The following is a 21,681-nucleotide window of genomic DNA, read 5'->3' on the forward strand; positions in this document are numbered from 1 at the left end:
TACTAAATAAATGATAACTAGAATCTGATTGGTCGCTATAGGCAACGTCTCCACTTTTCAAACCTCCCAGAAACTCGCAGCTTGATACATTTACCAGAACGAATAGCGTTTAGTCGCTCCCTTGTAGCTTACCCTTTAATCTCAGTGTTAATGTGACAAACCCCCCCAAAAATATTTAGCTTAAAAACAAATATTCTACCGGAGTAAAACAAAGAACCTTGTGTAATAATTTCGGTTTATTCACCTTTTGTAACCGGATAAAGCCAAGAACAATTTTCATGATACGTTTTTATTGTTTTATCTGTTATCAAATAATGCAGAATATTGAGTCTCTCATGTTTCTGACGTCGCCTCTCCAAAAAGATCGCTGCCATTCGTAGGTAAACTTTTATTTTATTTTATTTCTTTGATTGCCCACTCCCTCCTCCGTGTTATTAGTCAGACGTGTCAATGCTCCAGTGCCCAGGGAGTTACACAATAAGACACTATAGCGGGAGTCAGTTGTCATGGAGGGAATTAGTAATCGGTATTAATAGAATGCAGAATTCAGATCACAGAGCAGCCAATTGCTTAGGTTATAATATATACTAAACAATGACATCTATAAGTCAGAGCTTCCCACTCACCTCCTGGGTGAGGAACCTTTTTCAATTCATCTATTTGCAGCTGTTTATTATTTTTGTGTCTAGTTTGTTGATCACATTCCAGTAACCAATCATAGTCGTGTTATCTGCTTATGCTTCTCTGTGTACAAAGTATGCCATCTATGGGATATTGTTACAATGTTGCTGTATAAACCTTTAAGGCATTCTGTTACAAATAATAACTTAGTGTAAACTTGCAAAAATAAAAACAGTAACAAAAAAAGACAACAAAAAGTGTCAGAGTGAATAAAGTTTTCTAAACGTCTGGGGCGCATTGACAAATTTGCTGCAGTCAGGGTGCAGACATCGTCCCGTCTGCGACTAATACCTGGAGCTGTAGTTTTGTCCTTTATATCTAAAATAAAACGTCTCACTATAGAAATTCCTACGGACAATCTGCACATCCGTCCACGCCCTCGTTTTCATGCCTTAACTTAATAAGTGTGCTGCAACGTTAAAGAAAAGTTTGCAAAAAGTATGTTGCGTTAGTAGAGTCAATTTTTTGGTCTGGGTTGAAGTCGTTTACTTAGACGGCTTTGGGAGTGAGTGTGATATGTCTGGCACGGAAATAGTTAAAGGTCATTGGAATAACATGAGAAGCAATGTGACAAGCCTCAGACACGGCCGAGTGACCTCTTCAATGTCACCGGTCAGGGAGTGCGGGCTGTGCTGTGGGAGCGGGAGAGGCTACGCCGGATATAGGTGGGCCTGCAGAGGAATAATACCTTGTCTTTGTTGAGCTCCAATCTATATGTCCCTGTCTTTATCTCGGTGGCCTGCACGCTCTCAGCCTCTCTCGCTGACTTTCGGAGATAAGCTGCCATGGTAACGAGTTCCCGATGGAAATGTTCTATCTTTCTCTGTTGCTATGACGACCTCTTCCCAAAAGGATGTGAAGGCTGATTCTGCTCTCTCATCTCCCCCCCCCACCTCTATCTCCATCTACCCAGCAATCCCCCCTTCGCCTCTTCCTCTCTCATGTCTCCCGCCCTCCCAAACTGAAACCCATATCTGCTTTTTTCATCTCATATTCCTGGGCCTCTCGATTTTCTCCGGCTTTCCATCCCCGCAGCGCCCGTCTTGTATTTACAACATGTTTTTCACATTACCCCTGGCTGTCACCTTCCCACTTCACCAGCCTCCGTCATCCATCAACCTCCTAGTGGTCTCCCTCTCTGGCTGCCCCCTCCCGCTTTCAGGTTACGACACTCTTAACTTACTCCTTTTTCTATCCATTCTGCCATCTATACCTCTCCCTTAGACACATTAACCCTAGGAGAAGCTTAAAGACAGTCTCAATACTCCACCGACCAGCTTCCAATGATTATATTCTTATCCCTTTGTTTATATAGCACCAACATGTTATATAGCGCTGTACAGGGAATGCCTAATCATTCACATCATCGATGAAGCTTGCACTCTAAATTCCCTTCCACAAAAACACACAAACTAACGTCATACTTGCCAACTCTCCCGGAATGTCCGGGAGACTCCCAGATTCTGGTTTGGTCTCCCGGACTCCCAGGAGTGTATGGCAGTCTCCTGCATCTTTCTAGTGAAGTGGGCAGAATTGGATCCAAAATGTCGCTGTAAAATGACGCGTTTGCATCATTACATCACGGGGGGGCGGGTCCAAAATAAACCCTTACGTATGAGCATTTTTGCCTATGTGTGATTTCACTAGGAAAAATGAAAATACCATACATAGCGCCCCCTATGGGCAAATTATCATGAACACTATCAGAATCCAGCCTGTGTGGCTTTATTGAGCTTTTAAAACAAATCCTTTCCAAAAGGAGGAAGAAAGCGTTTAAATTCAGCTAGAAGAGACGTTTCACATATGTTGCTTGTTAAATTATTAATCATTTTTTCGGTATAATCAGCAGGGGGTTCCTGTACGCTAGCAGTCACCATCGGCTCCTAAGGCGTCTTTCGCGGGTCAGATTCTGCAGCTGGGGGGCTGACTATGAATATTAGCGCTTAATAACCCCGGACGGAGGTAAGTCAGACGCTATGTGTCCGAACAAGTGTCTTATTCATGTTATACAAGCTCATCTCTTCCTTGGTGCTTCTATAATAGATTTGATCAGGATCAATCATTCCACTACCCTGTGTGCAGTGCAGATTTGCATAGAATCTAATTGATTTTGGAATGTTTCTCATTGCGTTCTGCACACAATCGTGCTCAACCCTTTGAGGATCTGCCGTCAACATTACAGCAATGAAGCAGATAGGGGGCTATTTATGTAAGAATTGCAGCTCATAAATCCTGCGAAAACATCAGTTTTCACCGGATTGTAGCAAATTAGAGTATTTATTAAATTATTAGATCTCTGGGATTCAATACAAATTTGATTGCTACAGCTCCGTACCCGTAGTTCTCTAGGGGGGCGGCCAAACAAGCTCATCTCTCAAGCCACGAAGACCGTTGCTTTTCAGAGCTGGCTAATACCATCTGAGGATGGCTGTAGTCACCTCCCAACATTTAGAATTCCATAAACGGGACAAAAAAAGCCCCACCCATGTTCGGACCAAACTCCTCCCATAAATGACCAAACTAGTGTAAAACGCCACCCACTTTCTTGTTAAGCCCTGCCCCTTTTGTCGGGCTGGCTGGCAAATTTTAGTCGCCGGGGGGGGTATGAAACTCAGCTCAGTGGGCTATTTTAAAGGAAAAAAATGCAGGTAGTCCAGTGACCAGGCACCATACTTGCTTACTCTCTCGGAAGTCCGGGAGACTCCTGAATTCCGAGTAGGTCTCCCAGACTCCCGGGAGAGCTGGCAATTCTCCCGCATCACTACTGCCCACTTCCTAGTGAAGTGGGCAGATTTTGAACCTCCACGATTCGATTTTCTGGTCCGTTCGTCATTTTGGTCCGCGTCATTATGCCATGGGGGTGGGGCCAAAATGATGCGATTCGCTAGGCCATGCCTACAAATCACAATGTCTTGCAAAGGAAGATAGTCAGTGCTTTGTGGTGCTGGAAGTACCAGTGTGACATATTGTCTTCATATTTTAGTCAATAATTCTTATCTCTGGGAGGGATTTCAGGCACCAGTAACCCCCCCCCCTCCCTCCCCTGCGTTACATGCAGACACCAGAGTTCATATAACCTAATTTTTCCTGACCTTATACAGACATAAAAACATCCAAATTGTGGTTTGCATATTCCATAACATTACTACAAGTCCCAAGCCGTGGGAGATCTATTACCAAAAAAACCAAAAAGTTTACTTTAAAAGCTGACCTGGCTATCGTACAAAATGCTGACATTAAGCATTGCCTACCATTTGTATTTTTTGGGTCATACAAACAAACAAACAACCAAGCAGTAAGTGGTAAATGTCTGGTCAAGGCGCCAATAATGTTGCTTTAGCTGGCGAGCAAACATGGCCGCCAGATGGTTGCCAGGGCAACCGGGTCATGTACATTGCATTATCCATTTTGTATTAAGTAGTACAAAGCAGGGCACTAAAATCAATAATATATATATATTTTCTGTGAGCTAATAAACTCAAAAGTACTGACAAGTTAAGGAAATTATGGACAATTAGCATAAAATAATTAAGTGTTATCATGTTGATGCATTTAATTTTAACTTTGTTCATTATGGATGCTAAATTAGATTAGCATATCTATTTATAAACATTGCTTTTTATAGTGACTTTTTAGCCATCCCTCATTGCAATCTCAAATTTGGCAGCTGCATAGTATTATCATATCTAGATTACTGCCTGTTCCTTACTGAAAAGGAGAAGAAAATAAAACATATGTTTATGATTTCTGGGGAAGCATTTGTCTGCGCACAGCAGACTTCCTGTTTTGCAGAACATTTCGGTCCATTGTAAGATTGAGTGCAAGAGAAAAGCAGCAGGAGTTACATTGTACTGTTATGTTACACAACTTCCTATGTATATGGAAACAACTTAACTTTGGTGATCCATCAGAATTAAACATGCTCAAAAGCAAGTTTGTTTTACTTACTATTATATAATATTTTGACTGCGATTCCATTATTTTTTTAAATGTGCATCATTAAAACCTTGGAGAAAAATGTAACAAAATCACAAATCTGGATTTGTTATTAAAAAAAACGGCAAAAACAATGGAGCTCGTTTTGTGATATATAATCTCGTGGTTTGTTTTATATACATATATATATATATATATATATATATATATATATATATATATATATTTGTGATTTTGTTACATTATATATATATATATATATATATATATATATATATATATATATATATTGTGGTGCGTACAACCTATCCAAGGTCATTAAATGTTGATGACTATATTAATCAATTTTCTGATCAGATTATTTGGAAAACAAACTCCAGATGTGGGGGAGAAGAGATGTTTTGATCTCACAGTAGCCGAAACTTTGCATTCACTGATCCGAATCACTCAGAAGCAGCGCGGATGAGGGACACAGGTCAAAACTTTTCTGCCAGCTTTTATTCATAATCAAGGGGTATATTTACTAAACAGCGGGTTTAAAAAAGCGTAGATGTTGCCAATCAGATACTAGTTATCATTTATTTGGAATATTCTGCAAAATGACAGCTAGAATCTGATTGGTTGCTATAGGCAACATCTCCACTTTTTCAAACCCGCAGTTTAGTAATTATACCCCAAAGTTTTGTAATTGTTTTAAAGACATCGAAATTTACAACTTCAAGTAAGCAACAGATAATATGCCATAGCTTTTTAAATAATAAAATAACTGCTAAATAATTAAATATTATAACAAGATTCTAAAAACGCCCGTGTCACTGATATCACTTTGGAATACTCTTTCCCTGGTCCGAAGCGGCAGTACTCCTAGTATTTAAGGTTACCACCAAGACTTTTCTCACGCACTCTCCCCATAGAAACTTGTCCTATAACGCCCACAGCTCCATAGCGGGTTATCAACACCCCCCACCCCCTCCGAAATTTCTTTCCGAAATCAGCTGGCCCCAGGTCACACAGATTCCTCTCCGGCTTTTTCTCACACTGAACATAAGGGCACCGTTGTACAACTTTTGGATATTGTCCAACATTTGCCAGTTTACAATGCCCCCGACAACTTAGTGCAGCAAAACATTGTTCTAGACGTGTTTTTGGAGAGATGGAATGGATTACGTTGTGCAGGGATAAAGTATGTAGATGAAATCTGACACAACGCAGCGTGTACAAGTTACTGGTCTGTGAGAAGCTCACCGGACGAAAGACGGAGATCTGCGTATTGTAGCGTCATTTATTCACTTATTTTACACCTCTATCCCCATCGATGGGGTACACCTATTACCCCGAAACGGGGGAAAGCCCCCAAACAAGATTTAAGGGTCTATTTATGAAGCTGAGCAAAATCCGGAGAACAGGGCGTTTTTTTCCCCTGAACATTGTCTATCGCAGCTCGCCTTTCAATTCAGTAAAGGGTTAACGCTGAGATTTCTCCAGCCTTAACCTACTTACTGCTGATTAATGCCCCTGTGAGATTTATCAAGGGCGGAAAGCTCTGCTTTCTGCCGCAAACTAGCGCCATCTCAGTATGGCACTGCCTACTTTTTTCTTCTGTCCCGTCACAAAGGTCTGGCTGGCTCCTAACGCTAAGCGCAAGTTAACCGTACAAGGAAGCGATAAGGCGGCCGGCGAAAGGCTTTATATTATCGATTAGGAGGGGGTAGTTTTCGCAGGGCTCGCCATGCCACCCTGGCATGTTATTAAATAGCGCTGGCGCGACATTTTGTATCGGATTAATGGTTCTGGCGCCCACGAGACACCCATGGTAAATAGACCCCTCATTTTCAGACACCCATACATATCTCCCAACCGATTTAAGTGAGACAGTCACGATTTGAGGCGACCGTCCCTCTGTTTCAATAGTCCGCACTTTTGTCGACACTCCCAGGAAGGGCCAATGTGGTGAGGTATGCACGTGACTTAAACACGCTGCATGGCTGTGCTGAATATAATACACACGCGTTATAAAGGTCTGATTCAGATTTGCACGTAAGCGCATTTGCGCAATGTAATGAAGAGTCTTTACACAACTTGCGACTGTATTTAGAGGATCAGGAGCGTTAACGTGCAAGAAATGAGGCCAAACCTGTCTGCATGCTGAACAGTGCTAAATGCAAGTGAATTTATTGCAGAGCAACCTGGCAGAATATCTAATTCCGGTGACATATCTTATAGCCGCATTTCTCGTTATTTCCATTCATCACTCCCCATAACCTGAATATGTATTATCTGGATACAGGTTTGTTATCCTGCTGATGTCTGTGAAAGATCACGCTAATGGCTTTTTATAACAGGGCATTCTGAGACTTGTAGTTCCTCAGCAGATGGAGTCCTAAGCCTGCTACAGACATCGATGGCGTTATCATGAAACGTACACGTCTGCGACGTGATTATGTTGCAGGTTGGGCCCTGCGTTAATTAGTGTTATTATAATCTCGCAAAGTGTCTTGTACAAGCCGCTCGCGCGTCTCCTGGCGCCAAACGATGCGATATTGCTAATGAAAAGAAGCTGTAAATTCACCGAAACAAAACGACTCTTAGACAGACAATAATGAAGGAGGTTTGATTCACCAATACTAGCGCTAAAATACCACCAGAAAATCAATCCTTTTACTTCCACTGACAGATGGAAAACTGATCTGTGATTCATACGTTGTTTTATGTATCTGCGTTCGGCTACGGCCAGATCGTCCCAGATAGCTACAATCCAGACGTCAACGTTTTTGGCAGATTAAACCATATTTAATAAATGTTTGACTCTGATAAACATAACAAATCCTGGTAGTATTTTGTTTGGGAATCCAGTTTTTAACCAAATCCTTTGCAATGCAGATTCGTAAATATATTTGTTGCTCCCGACCCCCCAACTGTCCCTATGTCTGCAGGACAGAGCTGTAGCGATGACCTTGAAAGGGGTGGAGCTTCATCCCAAGGTGGGCGGGTTTGGGTGGGTCTGGAGTAGGACTTAACTTGTCCTGATTTTTGCATGTATAAATGTTGGGAAGTTTGTTGTCCCTCTAAAGTAAAATTAAACTACTCAACAACTTTTCTGGACCGCCCCTCCGTTTAAGTGCTGGGGGGGGGGGTCGGGCGTCATGACGCGATTCGTGTCATCGCGTTCCTGCCTCCGCTGCGTGAAGATGAGAGTGGCTTCACTGAGGCTGATGACACGAATCTCGTCGTCAAGGGCCCCGCCCACTTCGCTAGCGCTGGCTTGAGGGGAGGAGTTATGCGGAGTGACGGCGTTCCTGGGAAAGTTTGGAGTTAACCCTTACCCCCCAGGCCAGGATCGCTCAGCTACCCCGGGGTGAATGACAGATTGTGGTCACAGATGATTTTCTATGTCTGCGATAAGCGGAAACAGAAAATCAGCCTCATATGCGCATTTCTGATAAATAGACCCCTCAGTGACTACAAGACTTACTTCTAGGCCTGTGAATATCATACATACAATACGTCATGTAAACATTTCTATAAGCAGATGTGGTATTGTGCAATTTTTTTTGGGAGTTCTGCTGGGGGGGGGGGGCCTTACTGAGCCTAACATGACCGATAAGACTTATATCGTCCTAGGTAAGAATTGCAGTCTTTTTTATTTAAGAGTTACTGCCTTGTGTCATCGCAACAATGACAGAAGACTTTTTCGGAGAAGCTTTTATATATATATATATATATATATATATATATATATATATATATAAAAAAGTTATGTCAGGACAGCGCATCGGCAGGAGTATTATGGGGACTGCGGTCAATGCAGTAATCTGCCTATTGCCGGAGATACCTCCTATATCTCCTGCGTTAGGCTTTTATTAAATTACAATTTTACTTAAAAATGCCTAAACTGTGCGCAGAAAGCCGCGGTTTTAGGGCTTCATAAATAAGACCCATAGGGTTATATTTGCTAAACTGCGGGTTGGAAAAAGTGGAGATGTTGCCTATAGCAACCAATCAGATTCTAGCTGTTATTTATTTAGTGCATTCTACAAAATGACAGCTAGAATCTGATTGGTTGCTATAGGCAACATCTCCACTTTTTTAAACCAGCAGTTTAGTAAATATACCCCTAAGTGAGGTAGAAAGCAACATTTTGTATCCCCTGAAACATAATAACGCCTATCGGGGCACTAGAAGTTTGATTTAAATGTTAGTAAATAAATGGGTTAAACATATTATCTTGTGTCTCGGGACAGATTGTGGATGGATCTGATGTGGAATGGAGTGAACTTAGAATGTATCAGGGTCTACAGACGATTGGAGAAGTATGGATGGGGTCTCATGGTGACGTCACCGCAGATGGAGTGGGATGTAATTGACGTACAATGTTTGGATGATAATGATGGTGATAGTGATGAATAATCAGACGTCTCATCTGGAACTAGGTTGGGGGGGGGTTAAATGTATAGCGGATTCTTTGTAATATAATGTAGCAATAGTGCAATATGTTTTGTGGATACATCAACTGACTCTCCCACCACAAACCACTAAGGGGTCATTAGGTCAGTGTGAATACTACAATGTTTCCTTACTTTGTGGTTTATGTGTAAACAGTGTAATAAGGGTATTATTAATACATTTTATTATCAGGAACCTGTTATACATTCTTCTCCCCCAATCCCAGATGTCCAGTGTATCCGTCTCAGTTACTTATCACTTCCTCACTTATAACATCCAAACATTGTAAGTAACTACATAACCTTCATCGACGGTAACTTTACAAGAAGGCTCCATCCGCGCCTCTTGTGTCCTCTGCAGCCTTGAGGATTTCAAATACACGGTAGGCGATTTATATGGTGCAAAACGGTGCTGTGCCAATCCCTCCATTGCTCCCAGATAGTGTCACTAGACTAGTTGTTGGTATTTGCAACTCGGATGGAGCGATGAGGTTCCTTGTAAATTTAAGCCATAAATTATGCTAAACAAAGGACTGTTTCAGCATCAAATCGAAAACTGTTTGATTTAATAGAAAGGCAGGTTCAAGCGAAGGCTGGAACGTTAGCACAACCTTTAGGGTTTTGCACAGACAGCCTCTGCAGACTTTTCCCCCTTTCCCCACCGCTAGTTGCACTTTGCGGAGGTGTTTTCTCAAGAGCGCAGAACTGGCGTAAGTTACACTGCGCCCGGGGAGATCCATCTAGGATGCAAAACCAATTCTTCTTGGCATGTTTAAATAATGTTTATTTAGTTCTGCTCGTCCTTAAAAAGAGATTACAACAGGAACAGAGCACAGAAAACAAGCATATTTGCGCCCATAGGCATAGAGATGCGTTCGCCTTCACATGCAGCGTATGCGTCTGGTTTACGCTAACTTGTCATCGTCAGCGCATATAGCAGGTGCAAATCGTACGCCTCCTAACAGCCGTGTTTCTACAGGTCTGCGTGAGCTGCGTTTGCCTGTAGTGTACTCATCTTTTGTACTCTCATTTTTCAGACGGGCGCCAGTATCACGCCAACCTGCGTAGGTACATACCCGCGTCTTCTTTCTGGGCACACGCAAAGCAATTTCACAAAAGATGCACTAGGCAAACTGGCCTACGTCCAACTCTGAATCAGCCCCAACGTTTCTTCAAAGCTTGCCCTGAGAGACGATCTGCTAGCCCACAGACACTATAGCCAAACACTGCGCAGCTCAACGTCTTACCCCATGATGGACCTTGTATCTGAATATTGATGTAGTCTTGTTCGAGAGGAAAACAGAAACACTTGTAGCATAACGTTTATAGAATAATGTTTAGTTCCTTGCCCCCAGTAGGATGTCATATACCTATGTGTTGTTTCTCTGACTCTACAAAACAATTGTGATATATCAAAATAAGGGCTCAGTCCAGCCATTGACTACACATCACATGAACTGTATACACAGGCCCCTTGTTCCATTGTTACAAGGTCTGTGTGTGTTCCTTGTGGGGAGGAGGGCAGTGCCAGGGGGAGCCTGTAATCTGCCCCCGGCTCCTCTGACCACAATGCCTTGCCACCTGTGTCTCCGCCGTCGCGGCTTTTACTGTCTGTGGGTAAACAAGTACCAGGAAGAGGCTCCATGTACTCAACAAATCACAACTGAGGTTTCATTTTTTTTTTTTGCAGCAGAACAATTAGAAAATAATCAAAAAACATATTTTTTTTACCTACTCTTTAGCAAAGACAGGGAAAAATATTTAGATTGCAAGCTCTTGTCGCCAGTAATTTATTCCCCTCAGCCTCTCTGCGCGGTGACTGGTGTCTTCTGCTGTGTACAGAGCTGTCTACATAAACACAGACATCTCTTCGTACAGTCCCAGCATGAAATCTGATTTATCTGCCATAATGCCAGAGGCTCCCAACCTCTCATTACCTAACCAGAGAGAGGACGTTGCCCCCACCTAAACAATGCTCACTCCCAGCATTATCTGCTCTTCCATTACAGACCCATCACACGATTAGTAATTCCATTAATCTCCATCTTGGCATCAGCCGCCAGCTGCTGAACCCCACTGCACCATCCTCTGCCGTCCTCCAGACACACAGCCCTGGTTCCTGCTGAGTAGCAGCTTCTGCTGTTGGTCTAATTAACCCCTGGAAGTCCGCCTCGGCGCAGCACCGAGGCACTGACCTCAAACGTGCCCTGCGCCCCCTCTGAGATCCGTATTACCGTTCACAGACACCGTCTACTATACCTCGTATGCTGCTACTTCCATGCAGAGCGCAACCCACCTACTGGCGGTCCGTGAATCCCACCGCAGTTAGGACCACCGTGCCGTCTCCTCCATAGAGCCCTGTCTGGCCCTGATCTCTATCCTAGACTCCTCCATCCCTAGACCACTGGTGGTAGCATATCTGCCTTGGAAAGGGGCCTGCAAAGCAATGGACCCCCAGAAAACAAGGCTCAGTGGTCATTGCAGGGTGCCTACGACCTATGCATTGGTGGTTACAGCCGTGCCATGACAATACATCAACTCCACCCAATCCAGCTGAGCATTGCAGCTGTAACCCCCCCCAATCTCCTCACCTGGGCACCCAGAAGCAGGATGCCAGTCACACAGAGCAGGGTGTGTTTCATTCTCTCGGATGAGACCTCTCCTCTGGTCCTGCTGCTCTAGGTGATGCCCGGCTGTTTCTGCGGTCTGGGGACGTCTCCGATGCCGCACACGCTCTCTCTGTGGCCGCAGAGGCTGTCTCACAGATGCATCTATCTCTCGGTGTGCATGTCACGCCAATATTGAGTATCTCTATCAGGATGTCTGTCTGATGAAGCCTGGTTTTGCTATACAAAGACCCATCCCCCTCCTCTCTCTCTCTCTCTCTCTCTCTCTCTCTCTATCACTTCCTCCTCCTTCCCTCTCTCCACCCCGTCTCCTCCCAGGGAGAATTCAATCCACAGGAGCAAAAAAAAAAAAAAGGGAAAAACCACATGAAAAATTTAGTGAGGATGCAGAATGAGGGAGCGCAGGGATCAGACTCACAGATTAATTCCTCAGAAACAGCAAAACTGGGATGAAAATAATCTGCTGGATACAATGAGATGTTTTTTTTTTGCTCCTGATCAATAATATTCCATAAACCAGGGAGATAATATTCACTGAGTCACAGATTTCACTTCCTAATCGCTGCCATAGAGCCCGGAGGTAACGTATATGTGCAGATAAGTGAGGTTACTTGTAAGTCCTCCACCGTGCATTCAATGGGGCATGGTGACAAATAGATGTACAAAATTATTTCAATGCTGTTTTAACATGGGGTGGATGGCAGATAGAGGGATGAGTATGTGAAATATATGGTAGTGTGCACACATTTCCAACACGTATGGAAAATGCACGCCTTATATTAATATGAAGATATGCATGCATAGGGTGCAAAAAGGACAGATACTGAGAACCGCGGCCTCATACACAACCTGCGCAGTAGTCCATGTGAACAGATACTGGGAAGGGGGTGGTGTCTGTTCATCAAGATCCTGTGAATTTATCCATAAACAGTCGCCGGGCAACCGAGCGATGCTCAGTTCCGCGGCGATGAGGGCCGGCAGCGGTAGGAGGAGTCTCACCGCTCGCCAGACCAGGGCCGGGTCCCTGCGGGTCGGCGCTGTCAGTTCTAGATTCAATAAAGGAAAAACAAATGAGTAAACTTATTGGGGAAAAAAAAAATTATTGAAAAAAAGTTAAAACATTTGTATCCGTCGCTGACCCCTGATAGTGATAACACAGGCGGTCCGTGTGCTGCCGCTGTCCTTAAATATTCCTCTCCCTTGAAAGCTGCTACCTCTGGCGATGTCTGACAGCAGCGCTGAGGGGGATTCTGATAATTAGGGAGAAGCCCTAAGTCTGGGGAAAACTCCAGTTGTTGACAGATTTAAGACTTATCTCCCTTTGATAAATAGACTCCTGAGCGTTACACACAGAACAAGGGAAGTGGTAATGTGCAGTTCTCCATATGAACAGATACTGAGAGTTACACGCAGAACAAGGGAAGTGGTATTGTGCAGTTGCCCATATGAACAGATACTGAGAGTTACACATAGAACAAGGGAAGTGGTACTGTGCAGTTGCCCATATGAACAGATACTGAGAGTTACACACAGAACAAGGGAAGTTGTACTGTGCCGTTGTTCATATGAACAGATACTGAGAGTTACAGGTAGAACAAAGGAAGTGGTACTGTGCAGTTCTCCACATGAACAGATACTGAGAGTTACAGGTAGAACAAAGGAAGTGGTACTGTGCAGTTGTCCATATGAACAGATACTGAGAGTTAGTCGTAGAACAAGGGAAGTGGTACTGTGCAGTTGTCCATATGAACAGATACTGAGAGTTAGTCGTAGAACAAGGGAAGTGGTACTGTGCAGTTGGCTATATATACAGAATAGAAATAGATGCTGTGAGTGGCATGCAGCGTACAGAACAAGGGAAGTGGTACTGTGCAGTTTGTCATAGAAACAGAATATTAATACAGACAATGGAAATTACACCTGAGAGACTGAATGAGAGAAGTGATACTGTGCAGCTGGCCACACATACAGAGTAACGGCACAGAAATTGGCAGTTACACCTGATGGAACGAGAGAAGAGGTCCTTACCTACAGATTATGACTAGATACCAGGCTTCACTCAGTATTTTGGACGCCTTCAATCCAAATCCATCTGTGGATTCTCTCAGGTCATCCAGGGGCAGCTGAATCATTGGACAGTCCGGGTGTTGACATAAGATGTTGGGTCTCAGGTCAGACACAGGAGAAGATCTGGTCCCGGTTCTGGGAGGCAGAAGCTGTCGCAGAGACCGTCAGTATAACTGTGATCTTCAGTCTTAGTTATATTTATTCATCACTTCCACTAATTTATAAAGTACCGAGAAAGGTTTAGATTATAATAATCCTGCCCTGGTGGCCGAGTAGACAGAGACTTCCAATTCTTTCCCGTCCGGCTCTACAACTCCCAATTCAGGTTGCAAATTAAGGATCTGGATGGAAGAAAGTCCCCTCTCAGGAAACATTATTGTCAACTTGATGCATCTATAAAATATTCAATAGGATTAATATATTATCGTGTCTCGCAAAACCTTCTCTACTTGTTCTCAGTCTTCAGGATGTTCTTCAACATCTTCAACATCTCATATAGTTCGGTGCTACAGGATGACCTACGTAAGTCCTAATGTACAGGACTTATATCTGCTCCTTCAGCATTAACGGACAAGAGTTGGTCCATTAATCAGCAGATTTATTAATACGGTAACTGATCTGAGACCCCAGATAACATTATCTCCAGCTGGGGGACCTCTCTCTGGATCTTAAGGCACCGTTTGAGCCCCTGTTGTCCAAATCTTTGGAGGACCTATCACTCAAGATGACAATCTTGCTAACGATTGCATCAGTCCAGAGTCTTCAAAATCTAAGACCCTGAAATGATAGAAGACCATGGTCACTGTCATTAGCACAAAGCACCGGTGTTATCTAAGAACTTCTGACTTAAGGTTGTCTCAACTTTTCATGTCAGTCAAGATCTTATCTTTCCCTCATTCACTCTGATTCCTTAAGATTCAGAGGAACAAATGCAGCATTATCTGGATGAATCACTTTTATATATTGAGGAATAAAGGCTCAACAGCTTCTAAAAGATCACTTTTCCAAAAGCCATCACGGATTGTATAAAAATACCTTATCCCAGTGGTTCCCAAACTTTCTCAGCTCGAGGCACCCTTAGGGTCACCATAATTTTTCCAAGGCACCCCAAAGCAAAAAAAATTACTGAGTAGTTCAGTTTTTTAAGTAGTTGGGTCAAAATGACGTAAGATGTATTTAGACCCCCTTCACTATCACATTGTGCCCCTTCATCATATCACTGCACCCCTTCACCATATCACTCTGTATCCCCTTCGCCATCTCACACTGTGTCCCCCTCTTCATCAGCTCACTCTCTGTGTCCCCCTCTTCGCTATCTCAGACTCTGTGTCCCCCTCTTCGCCATCTCACACCCTGTGTCCCACTCGTCGCCATCTCACACCCTGTGTCCCCCTCTTCGCCATCTCACACCCTGTGTCCCCCTTTTCGCCATCTCACACTCTGTGTCCCTCTTCATCAGCTCACACTCTGTCCCCCCCTTCAGCATCTCTCTCTGTCCCCCCTTCAGCATCTCTCTCTATGCCCTTCCTTCAGCGTCTATCTGTCCCCCCTTCAGTATCTCTCTGTCCCCCTCCTTCAGTGTCTCGCTCTGCGTCTCTCTATCCCCCTCCTTCAGTGTCTCTCTGTCCCCCTCCTTCAGTGTCTCTCTCTGCATCTCTCTGTCCCTCTCCTTCAGTGTCTCTCTCTGCGTCTCTCTATCCCCCTCCTTCAGCGTCTCTCTGTCCCCCTCCTTCAGTGTCTCTCTCTGCGTCTCTGTCCCCCTCCTTCAGTGTCTCTCTCTGCCTCTCTGTCCCCCTCCTTCAGTGTCTCTCTCTGCGTCTCTGTCCCCCTCCATCAGTGTCTCTCTGTCCCCCTCTTTCAGCGTCTCTCTGTCCCCCTCTTTCAGCGTCTCTCTGTCCCCCTCCTTCAGTGTCTCTCTGTCCCCCTCCTTCAGCATCTCTCTGTCCCCCTCCTTCAGTGTCTCTCTCTGCGTCTCTCTGTCCCCCTCCTTCAGCATCTCTCTGTACCCCTCCTTCAGTGTCTTTCTGTCCCCCTCCTTCAGTGTTTCTGTCCCCCTCCTTCAGCATTTCTCTATCCCCCTCCTTCAGTGTCTCTCTGTCCCCCTCCTTCAGTATCTCTCTATCCCCCTCCTTCAGTGTCTCTCTGTCCCCCTCCTTCAGTGTCTCCCTGTCCTCCTCCTTTAGCATCTCTCTGTCCCCCTCCTTCAGCGTCTCTCTGTCCCCCTCCTTCAGTGTCTCTCTCTGCGTCTCTCTGTCCCCCTCCTTCAGTGTCTCTCTCTGCGTCTCTCTGTCCCAATCCTTCAGTGTCTCTGTCCCCCTCCTTCAGAATCTCTCTGTCCCCCTCCTTCAGTGTCTCTGTCCCCCTCCTTCAGTGTATCTCTGTCCCCCTCTTCAGAGTCTCTCTGTCCCCCTCCTTCAGTGTCTCCGTCCTACTCCTTCAGTGTCTCTGTCCCCCTCCTTCAGTGTCTCTCTGTCCCCCTTCTTCAGTGTCTCTCTGTCCCCCTCCTTCAGTGTCTCTGTCCCCCTCCTTCAGAGTCTCTGTCCCCCTCCTTCAGAGTCTCTCTGTCCCCCTCCTTCAGTGTCTCTGTCCCCCTCCTTCAGTGTCTCTCTGTCCCCCTCCTTCAGTGTCTCTTTATCCCCCTCCTTCAGTGTCTCTGTCCCCCTCCTTCAGAGTATCTCTGTCCCCCTCCTTCAGTATCTCTCTGTCCCCCTCCTTCAGCGTCTCTCTGTCCCCCTTCTTCAGTGTCTCTGTCCCCCTCCTTCAGTATCTCTCTATCCCCCTCCTTCAGTGTCTCTCTGTCCCCCTCCTTCAGTGTCTCCCTGTCCTCCTCCTTTAGCATCTCTCTGTCCCCCTCCTTCAGCGTCTCTCTGTCCCCCTCCTTCAGTGTCTCTCTCTGCGTCTCTCTGTCCCCCTCCTTCAGTGTCTCTCTGTCCCAATCCTTCAGTGTCTCTGTCCCCCTCCTTCAGAGTCTCTCTGTCCCCCTCCTTCAGTGTCTCTGTCCCCCTCCTTCAGTGTCTCTCTGTCCCCCTCCTTTAGTGTCTCTCTGTCCCCCTCCTTCAGTGTCTCTGTCCCCCTCCTTCAGTGTCTCTCTGTCCCCCTCCTTCAGTGTCTCTGTCCCCCTCCTTCAGTGTCTCTCTGTCCCCCTTCTTCAGTGTCTCTCTATCCTCCTCCTTCAGTGTCTCTCTGTCCCCCCTCCTTCAGTGTCTCTCTGTCCCCCTCCTTCAGTGTTTCTGTCCCCTCCTTCAGTGTCTCTCTGTCCCCCTCCTTCAGTGTCTCTCTGTCCCCCTCCTTCAGTGTCTCTCTGTCCCCCTCCTTCAGCGTCTCTCTGTCCCCCTTCTTCAGTGTCTCTGTCCCCCTCCTTCAGAGTATCTCTGTCCCCCTCCTTCAGTGTCTCTCTGTCCCCCTTCTTCAGTGTCTCTCTATCCTCCTCCTTCAGTGTCTCTCTGTCCCCCCTCCTTCAGTGTCTCTCTGTCCCCCTCCTTCAGTGTCTCTGTCCCCCTCCTTCAGTGTCTCTCTGTCCCCCTTCTTCAGTGTCTCTCTGTCCCCCTCCTTCAGTGTCTCTGTCCCCCTCCTTCAGAGTCTCTGTCCCCCTCCTTCAGTGTCTCTGTCCCCCTCCTTCAGTGTATCTCTGTCCCTCTCTTCAGAGTCTCTCTGTCCCCCTCCTTCAGTGTCTCCGTCCTACTCCTTCAGTGTCTCTGTCCCCATTCCTTCAGTGTATCTCTGTCCCCCTTCTTCAGTGTCTCTCTGTCCCCCTCCATCAGTGTCTCTGTCCCCCTCCTTCAGAGTCTCTGTCCCCCTCCTTCAGAGTCTCTCTGTCCCCCTCCTTCAGTGTCTCTGTCCCCCTCCTTCAGTGTCTCTCTGTCCCCCTCCTTCAGTGTCTCTTTATCCCCCTCCTTCAGTGTCTCTGTCCCCCTCCTTCAGAGTATCTCTGTCCCCCTCCTTCAGTGTCTCTCTGTCCCCCTCCTTCAGCGTCTCTCTGTCCCCCTCCTTCAGTGTCTCTGTCCCCCTCCTTCAGAGTATCTCTGTCCCCCTCCTTCAGTGTCTCTCTGTCCCCCTCCTTCAGTGTCTCTGTCCCCCTCCTTCAGTGTCTCTCTGTCCCCCTCCTTTAGTGTCTCTCTGTCCCCCTCCTTCAGTGTCTCTGTCCCCCTCCTTCAGTGTCTCTCTGTCCCCCTCCTTCAGTGTCTCTGTCCCCCTCCTTCAGTGTCTCTCTGTCCCCCTTCTTCAGTGTCTCTCTATCCTCCTCCTTCAGTGTCTCTCTGTCCCCCCTCCTTCAGTGTCTCTCTGTCCCCCTCCTTCAGTGTTTCTGTCCCCTCCTTCAGTGTCTCTCTGTCCCCCTCCTTCAGTGTCTCTCTGTCCACCTCCTTCAGTGTCTCTCTGTCCCCCTCCTCCAGTGTCTCTCTCTGCATCTCTCTATCCCCCTCCTTCAGTGTCTCTATGTCCCCCTCCTTCAGTGTCTCTGTCCCACTCCTTCAGTGTCTCTGTCCCCCTCCTTCAGTGTCTCTGTCCCCCTCCTTCAGTGTCTCTCGGTCCCACTCCTTCAGTGTCTCTGTCCCCCTCCTTCAGAGTCTCTCTGTCCTCCTCCTTCAGTGTCTCTCTGTCCCCCTCCTTCAGTGTCTCTCTCTGTGTCTCTCTATCCCCCTTCTTCAGCGTCTCTCTGTCCCACTCCTTCAGTGTCTCTCTCTGCGTCTCTGTCCCCCTCCTTCAGTGTCTCTCTCTGCATCTCTGTCCCCCTCCTTCAGTGTGTCTCTCTGCATCTCTGTCCCCCTCCTTCAGTGTACCTCTGTCCCCCTCCTTGAGCATCTCTCTGTCCCCCTCCAACAGTGTCTCTCTGTCCCCCTCTTTCAGCGTCTCTCTGTCCCCCTCCTTCAGTGTCTCTGTCCCCCTCCTTCAATGTCTCTCTGTCCCCCTCCTTCAGTGTCTCTCTGTCCCTCTCCTTCAGTGTCTCTGTCCCCCTCCTTCAGCATCTCTCTGTACCCCTCCTTCAGTGTCTCTCTGTCCCCCTCCTTCAGTGTCTCTCTGTCCCCCTCCTTCAGTGTCTCTGTCCCCCTCCTTCAGTGTCTCTGCCCCCCTCCTTCAGTGTCTCTCTGTCCCCCTCCTTCAGTGTCTCTGTCCCCCTCCTTCAGTGTCTCTCTGTCCCCCTCCTTCAGTGTCTCTCTATCCTCCTCCTTCAGTGTCTCTCTGTCCCCCTCCTTCAGTGTCTCTCTGTCCCCCTCCTTCAGTGTTTCTGTCCCCTCCTTCAGTGTCTCTCTGTCCCCCTCCTTCAGTGTCTCTCTGTCCCCCTCCTCCAGTGTCTCTCTGTCCCCCTCCTCCAGTGTCTCTCTCTGCATCTCTCTATCCCCCTCCTTCAGTGTCTCTCTGTCCCCCTCCTTCAGTGTCTCTGTCCCACTCCTTCAGTGTCTCTGTCCCTCTCCTTCAGTGTCTCTGTCCCCCTCCTTCAGTGTCTCTCTGTCCCACTCCTTTAGTGTCTCTGTCCCCCTCCTTCAGAGTCTCTCTGTCCTCCACCTTCAATGTCTCTCTGTCCCCCTCCTTCAGTGTCTCTCTCTGCATCTCTCTGTCCCCCTCCTTCAGTGTCTCTCTCTCTGTGTCTCTCTATTCCCCTTCTTCAGCGTCTCTCTGTCCCCCTCCTTCAGTGTCTCTCTCAGTGTCTCTCTCTGCATCTCTGTCCCCCTCCTTCAGTGTCTCTCTCTGCGTCTCTGTCCCCCTCCTTCAGTGTCTTTCTGTCCCCCTCCTTGAGCATCTCTCTGTCCCCCTCCAACAGTGTCTCTCTGTCCCCCTCTTTCAGCGTCTCTCTGTCCCCCTCCTTCAGTGTCTCTGTCCCCCTCCTCCAGTGTCTCTCTGTCCCCCTCCTTCAGTGTCTCTCTGTCCCTCTCCTTCAGTGTCTCTGTCCCCCTCCTTCAGTGTCTCTCTGTCCCCCTCCTTTAGTGTCTCTCTGTCCCCCTCCTTCAGTGTCTCTGTCCCCCTCCTTCAGTGTCTCTCTGTCCCCCTCCTTCAGTGTCTCTGTCCCCCTCCTTCAGTGTCTCTCTGTCCCCCTTCTTCAGTGTCTCTCTATCCTCCTCCTTCAGTGTCTCTCTGTCCCCCCTCCTTCAGTGTCTCTCTGTCCCCCTCCTTCAGTGTTTCTGTCCCCTCCTTCAGTGTCTCTCTGTCCCCCTCCTTCAGTGTCTCTCTGTCCCCCTCCTTCAGTGTCTCTCTGTCCCCCTCCTTCAGCGTCTCTCTGTCCCCCTTCTTCAGTGTCTCTGTCCCCCTCCTTCAGAGTATCTCTGTCCCCCTCCTTCAGTGTCTCTCTGTCCCCCTTCTTCAGTGTCTCTCTATCCTCCTCCTTCAGTGTCTCTCTGTCCCCCCTCCTTCAGTGTCTCTCTGTCCCCCTCCTTCAGTGTCTCTGTCCCCCTCCTTCAGTGTCTCTCTGTCCCCCTTCTTCAGTGTCTCTCTGTCCCCCTCCTTCAGTGTCTCTGTCCCCCTCCTTCAGAGTCTCTGTCCCCCTCCTTCAGTGTCTCTGTCCCCCTCCTTCAGTGTATCTCTGTCCCTCTCTTCAGAGTCTCTCTGTCCCCCTCCTTCAGTGTCTCCGTCCTACTCCTTCAGTGTCTCTGTCCCCATTCCTTCAGTGTATCTCTGTCCCCCTTCTTCAGTGTCTCTCTGTCCCCCTCCATCAGTGTCTCTGTCCCCCTCCTTCAGAGTCTCTGTCCCCCTCCTTCAGAGTCTCTCTGTCCCCCTCCTTCAGTGTCTCTGTCCCCCTCCTTCAGTGTCTCTCTGTCCCCCTCCTTCAGTGTCTCTTTATCCCCCTCCTTCAGTGTCTCTGTCCCCCTCCTTCAGAGTATCTCTGTCCCCCTCCTTCAGTGTCTCTCTGTCCCCCTCCTTCAGCGTCTCTCTGTCCCCCTCCTTCAGTGTCTCTGTCCCCCTCCTTCAGAGTATCTCTGTCCCCCTCCTTCAGTGTCTCTCTGTCCCCCTCCTTCAGTGTCTCTGTCCCCCTCCTTCAGTGTCTCTCTGTCCCCCTCCTTTAGTGTCTCTCTGTCCCCCTCCTTCAGTGTCTCTGTCCCCCTCCTTCAGTGTCTCTCTGTCCCCCTCCTTCAGTGTCTCTGTCCCCCTCCTTCAGTGTCTCTCTGTCCCCCTTCTTCAGTGTCTCTCTATCCTCCTCCTTCAGTGTCTCTCTGTCCCCCCTCCTTCAGTGTCTCTCTGTCCCCCTCCTTCAGTGTTTCTGTCCCCTCCTTCAGTGTCTCTCTGTCCCCCTCCTTCAGTGTCTCTCTGTCCCCCTCCTTCAGTGTCTCTCTGTCCCCCTCCTCCAGTGTCTCTCTCTGCATCTCTCTATCCCCCTCCTTCAGTGTCTCTATGTCCCCCTCCTTCAGTGTCTCTGTCCCACTCCTTCAGTGTCTCTGTCCCCCTCCTTCAGTGTCTCTGTCCCCCTCCTTCAGTGTCTCTCGGTCCCACTCCTTCAGTGTCTCTGTCCCCCTCCTTCAGAGTCTCTCTGTCCTCCTCCTTCAGTGTCTCTCTGTCCCCCTCCTTCAGTGTCTCTCTCTGTGTCTCTCTATCCCCCTTCTTCAGCGTCTCTCTGTCCCACTCCTTCAGTGTCTCTCTCTGCGTCTCTGTCCCCCTCCTTCAGTGTCTCTCTCTGCATCTCTGTCCCCCTCCTTCAGTGTGTCTCTCTGCATCTCTGTCCCCCTCCTTCAGTGTACCTCTGTCCCCCTCCTTGAGCATCTCTCTGTCCCCCTCCAACAGTGTCTCTCTGTCCCCCTCTTTCAGCGTCTCTCTGTCCCCCTCCTTCAGTGTCTCTGTCCCCCTCCTTCAATGTCTCTCTGTCCCCCTCCTTCAGTGTCTCTCTGTCCCTCTCCTTCAGTGTCTCTGTCCCCCTCCTTCAGCATCTCTCTGTACCCCTCCTTCAGTGTCTCTCTGTCCCCCTCCTTCAGTGTCTCTCTGTCCCCCTCCTTCAGTGTCTCTGT

The 21,681-nt window shown here is 47.4% G+C and overlaps 1 protein-coding gene across 2 annotated transcripts in view; it reads right to left on the reverse strand.

Annotated features, from left to right (window-relative positions):
• Nucleotides 1-11,946, reverse strand: part of APLP1 (amyloid beta precursor like protein 1) — a 38,235-nt gene extending 26,289 nt beyond the window's left edge. Inside the window, exon 1 of one of the 2 annotated variants that reach the window (XM_075190385.1) lies at nucleotides 11,651-11,946. In XM_075190385.1, the coding sequence (XP_075046486.1) occupies nucleotides 11,651-11,701 (51 nt within the window). In that variant the 5' untranslated portion in view covers nucleotides 11,702-11,946. The remainder of the gene's footprint in view (nucleotides 1-11,650) is intronic. The other variant, XM_075190384.1, reaches the window with a different exon arrangement.
• Between the last annotated feature and the right edge of the window lie 9,735 nt (nucleotides 11,947-21,681).

This window comes from Mixophyes fleayi, chromosome 11 (genome assembly GCF_038048845.1).
Source record: "Mixophyes fleayi isolate aMixFle1 chromosome 11, aMixFle1.hap1, whole genome shotgun sequence".
Taxonomy (NCBI): domain Eukaryota; kingdom Metazoa; phylum Chordata; class Amphibia; order Anura; family Limnodynastidae; genus Mixophyes; species Mixophyes fleayi.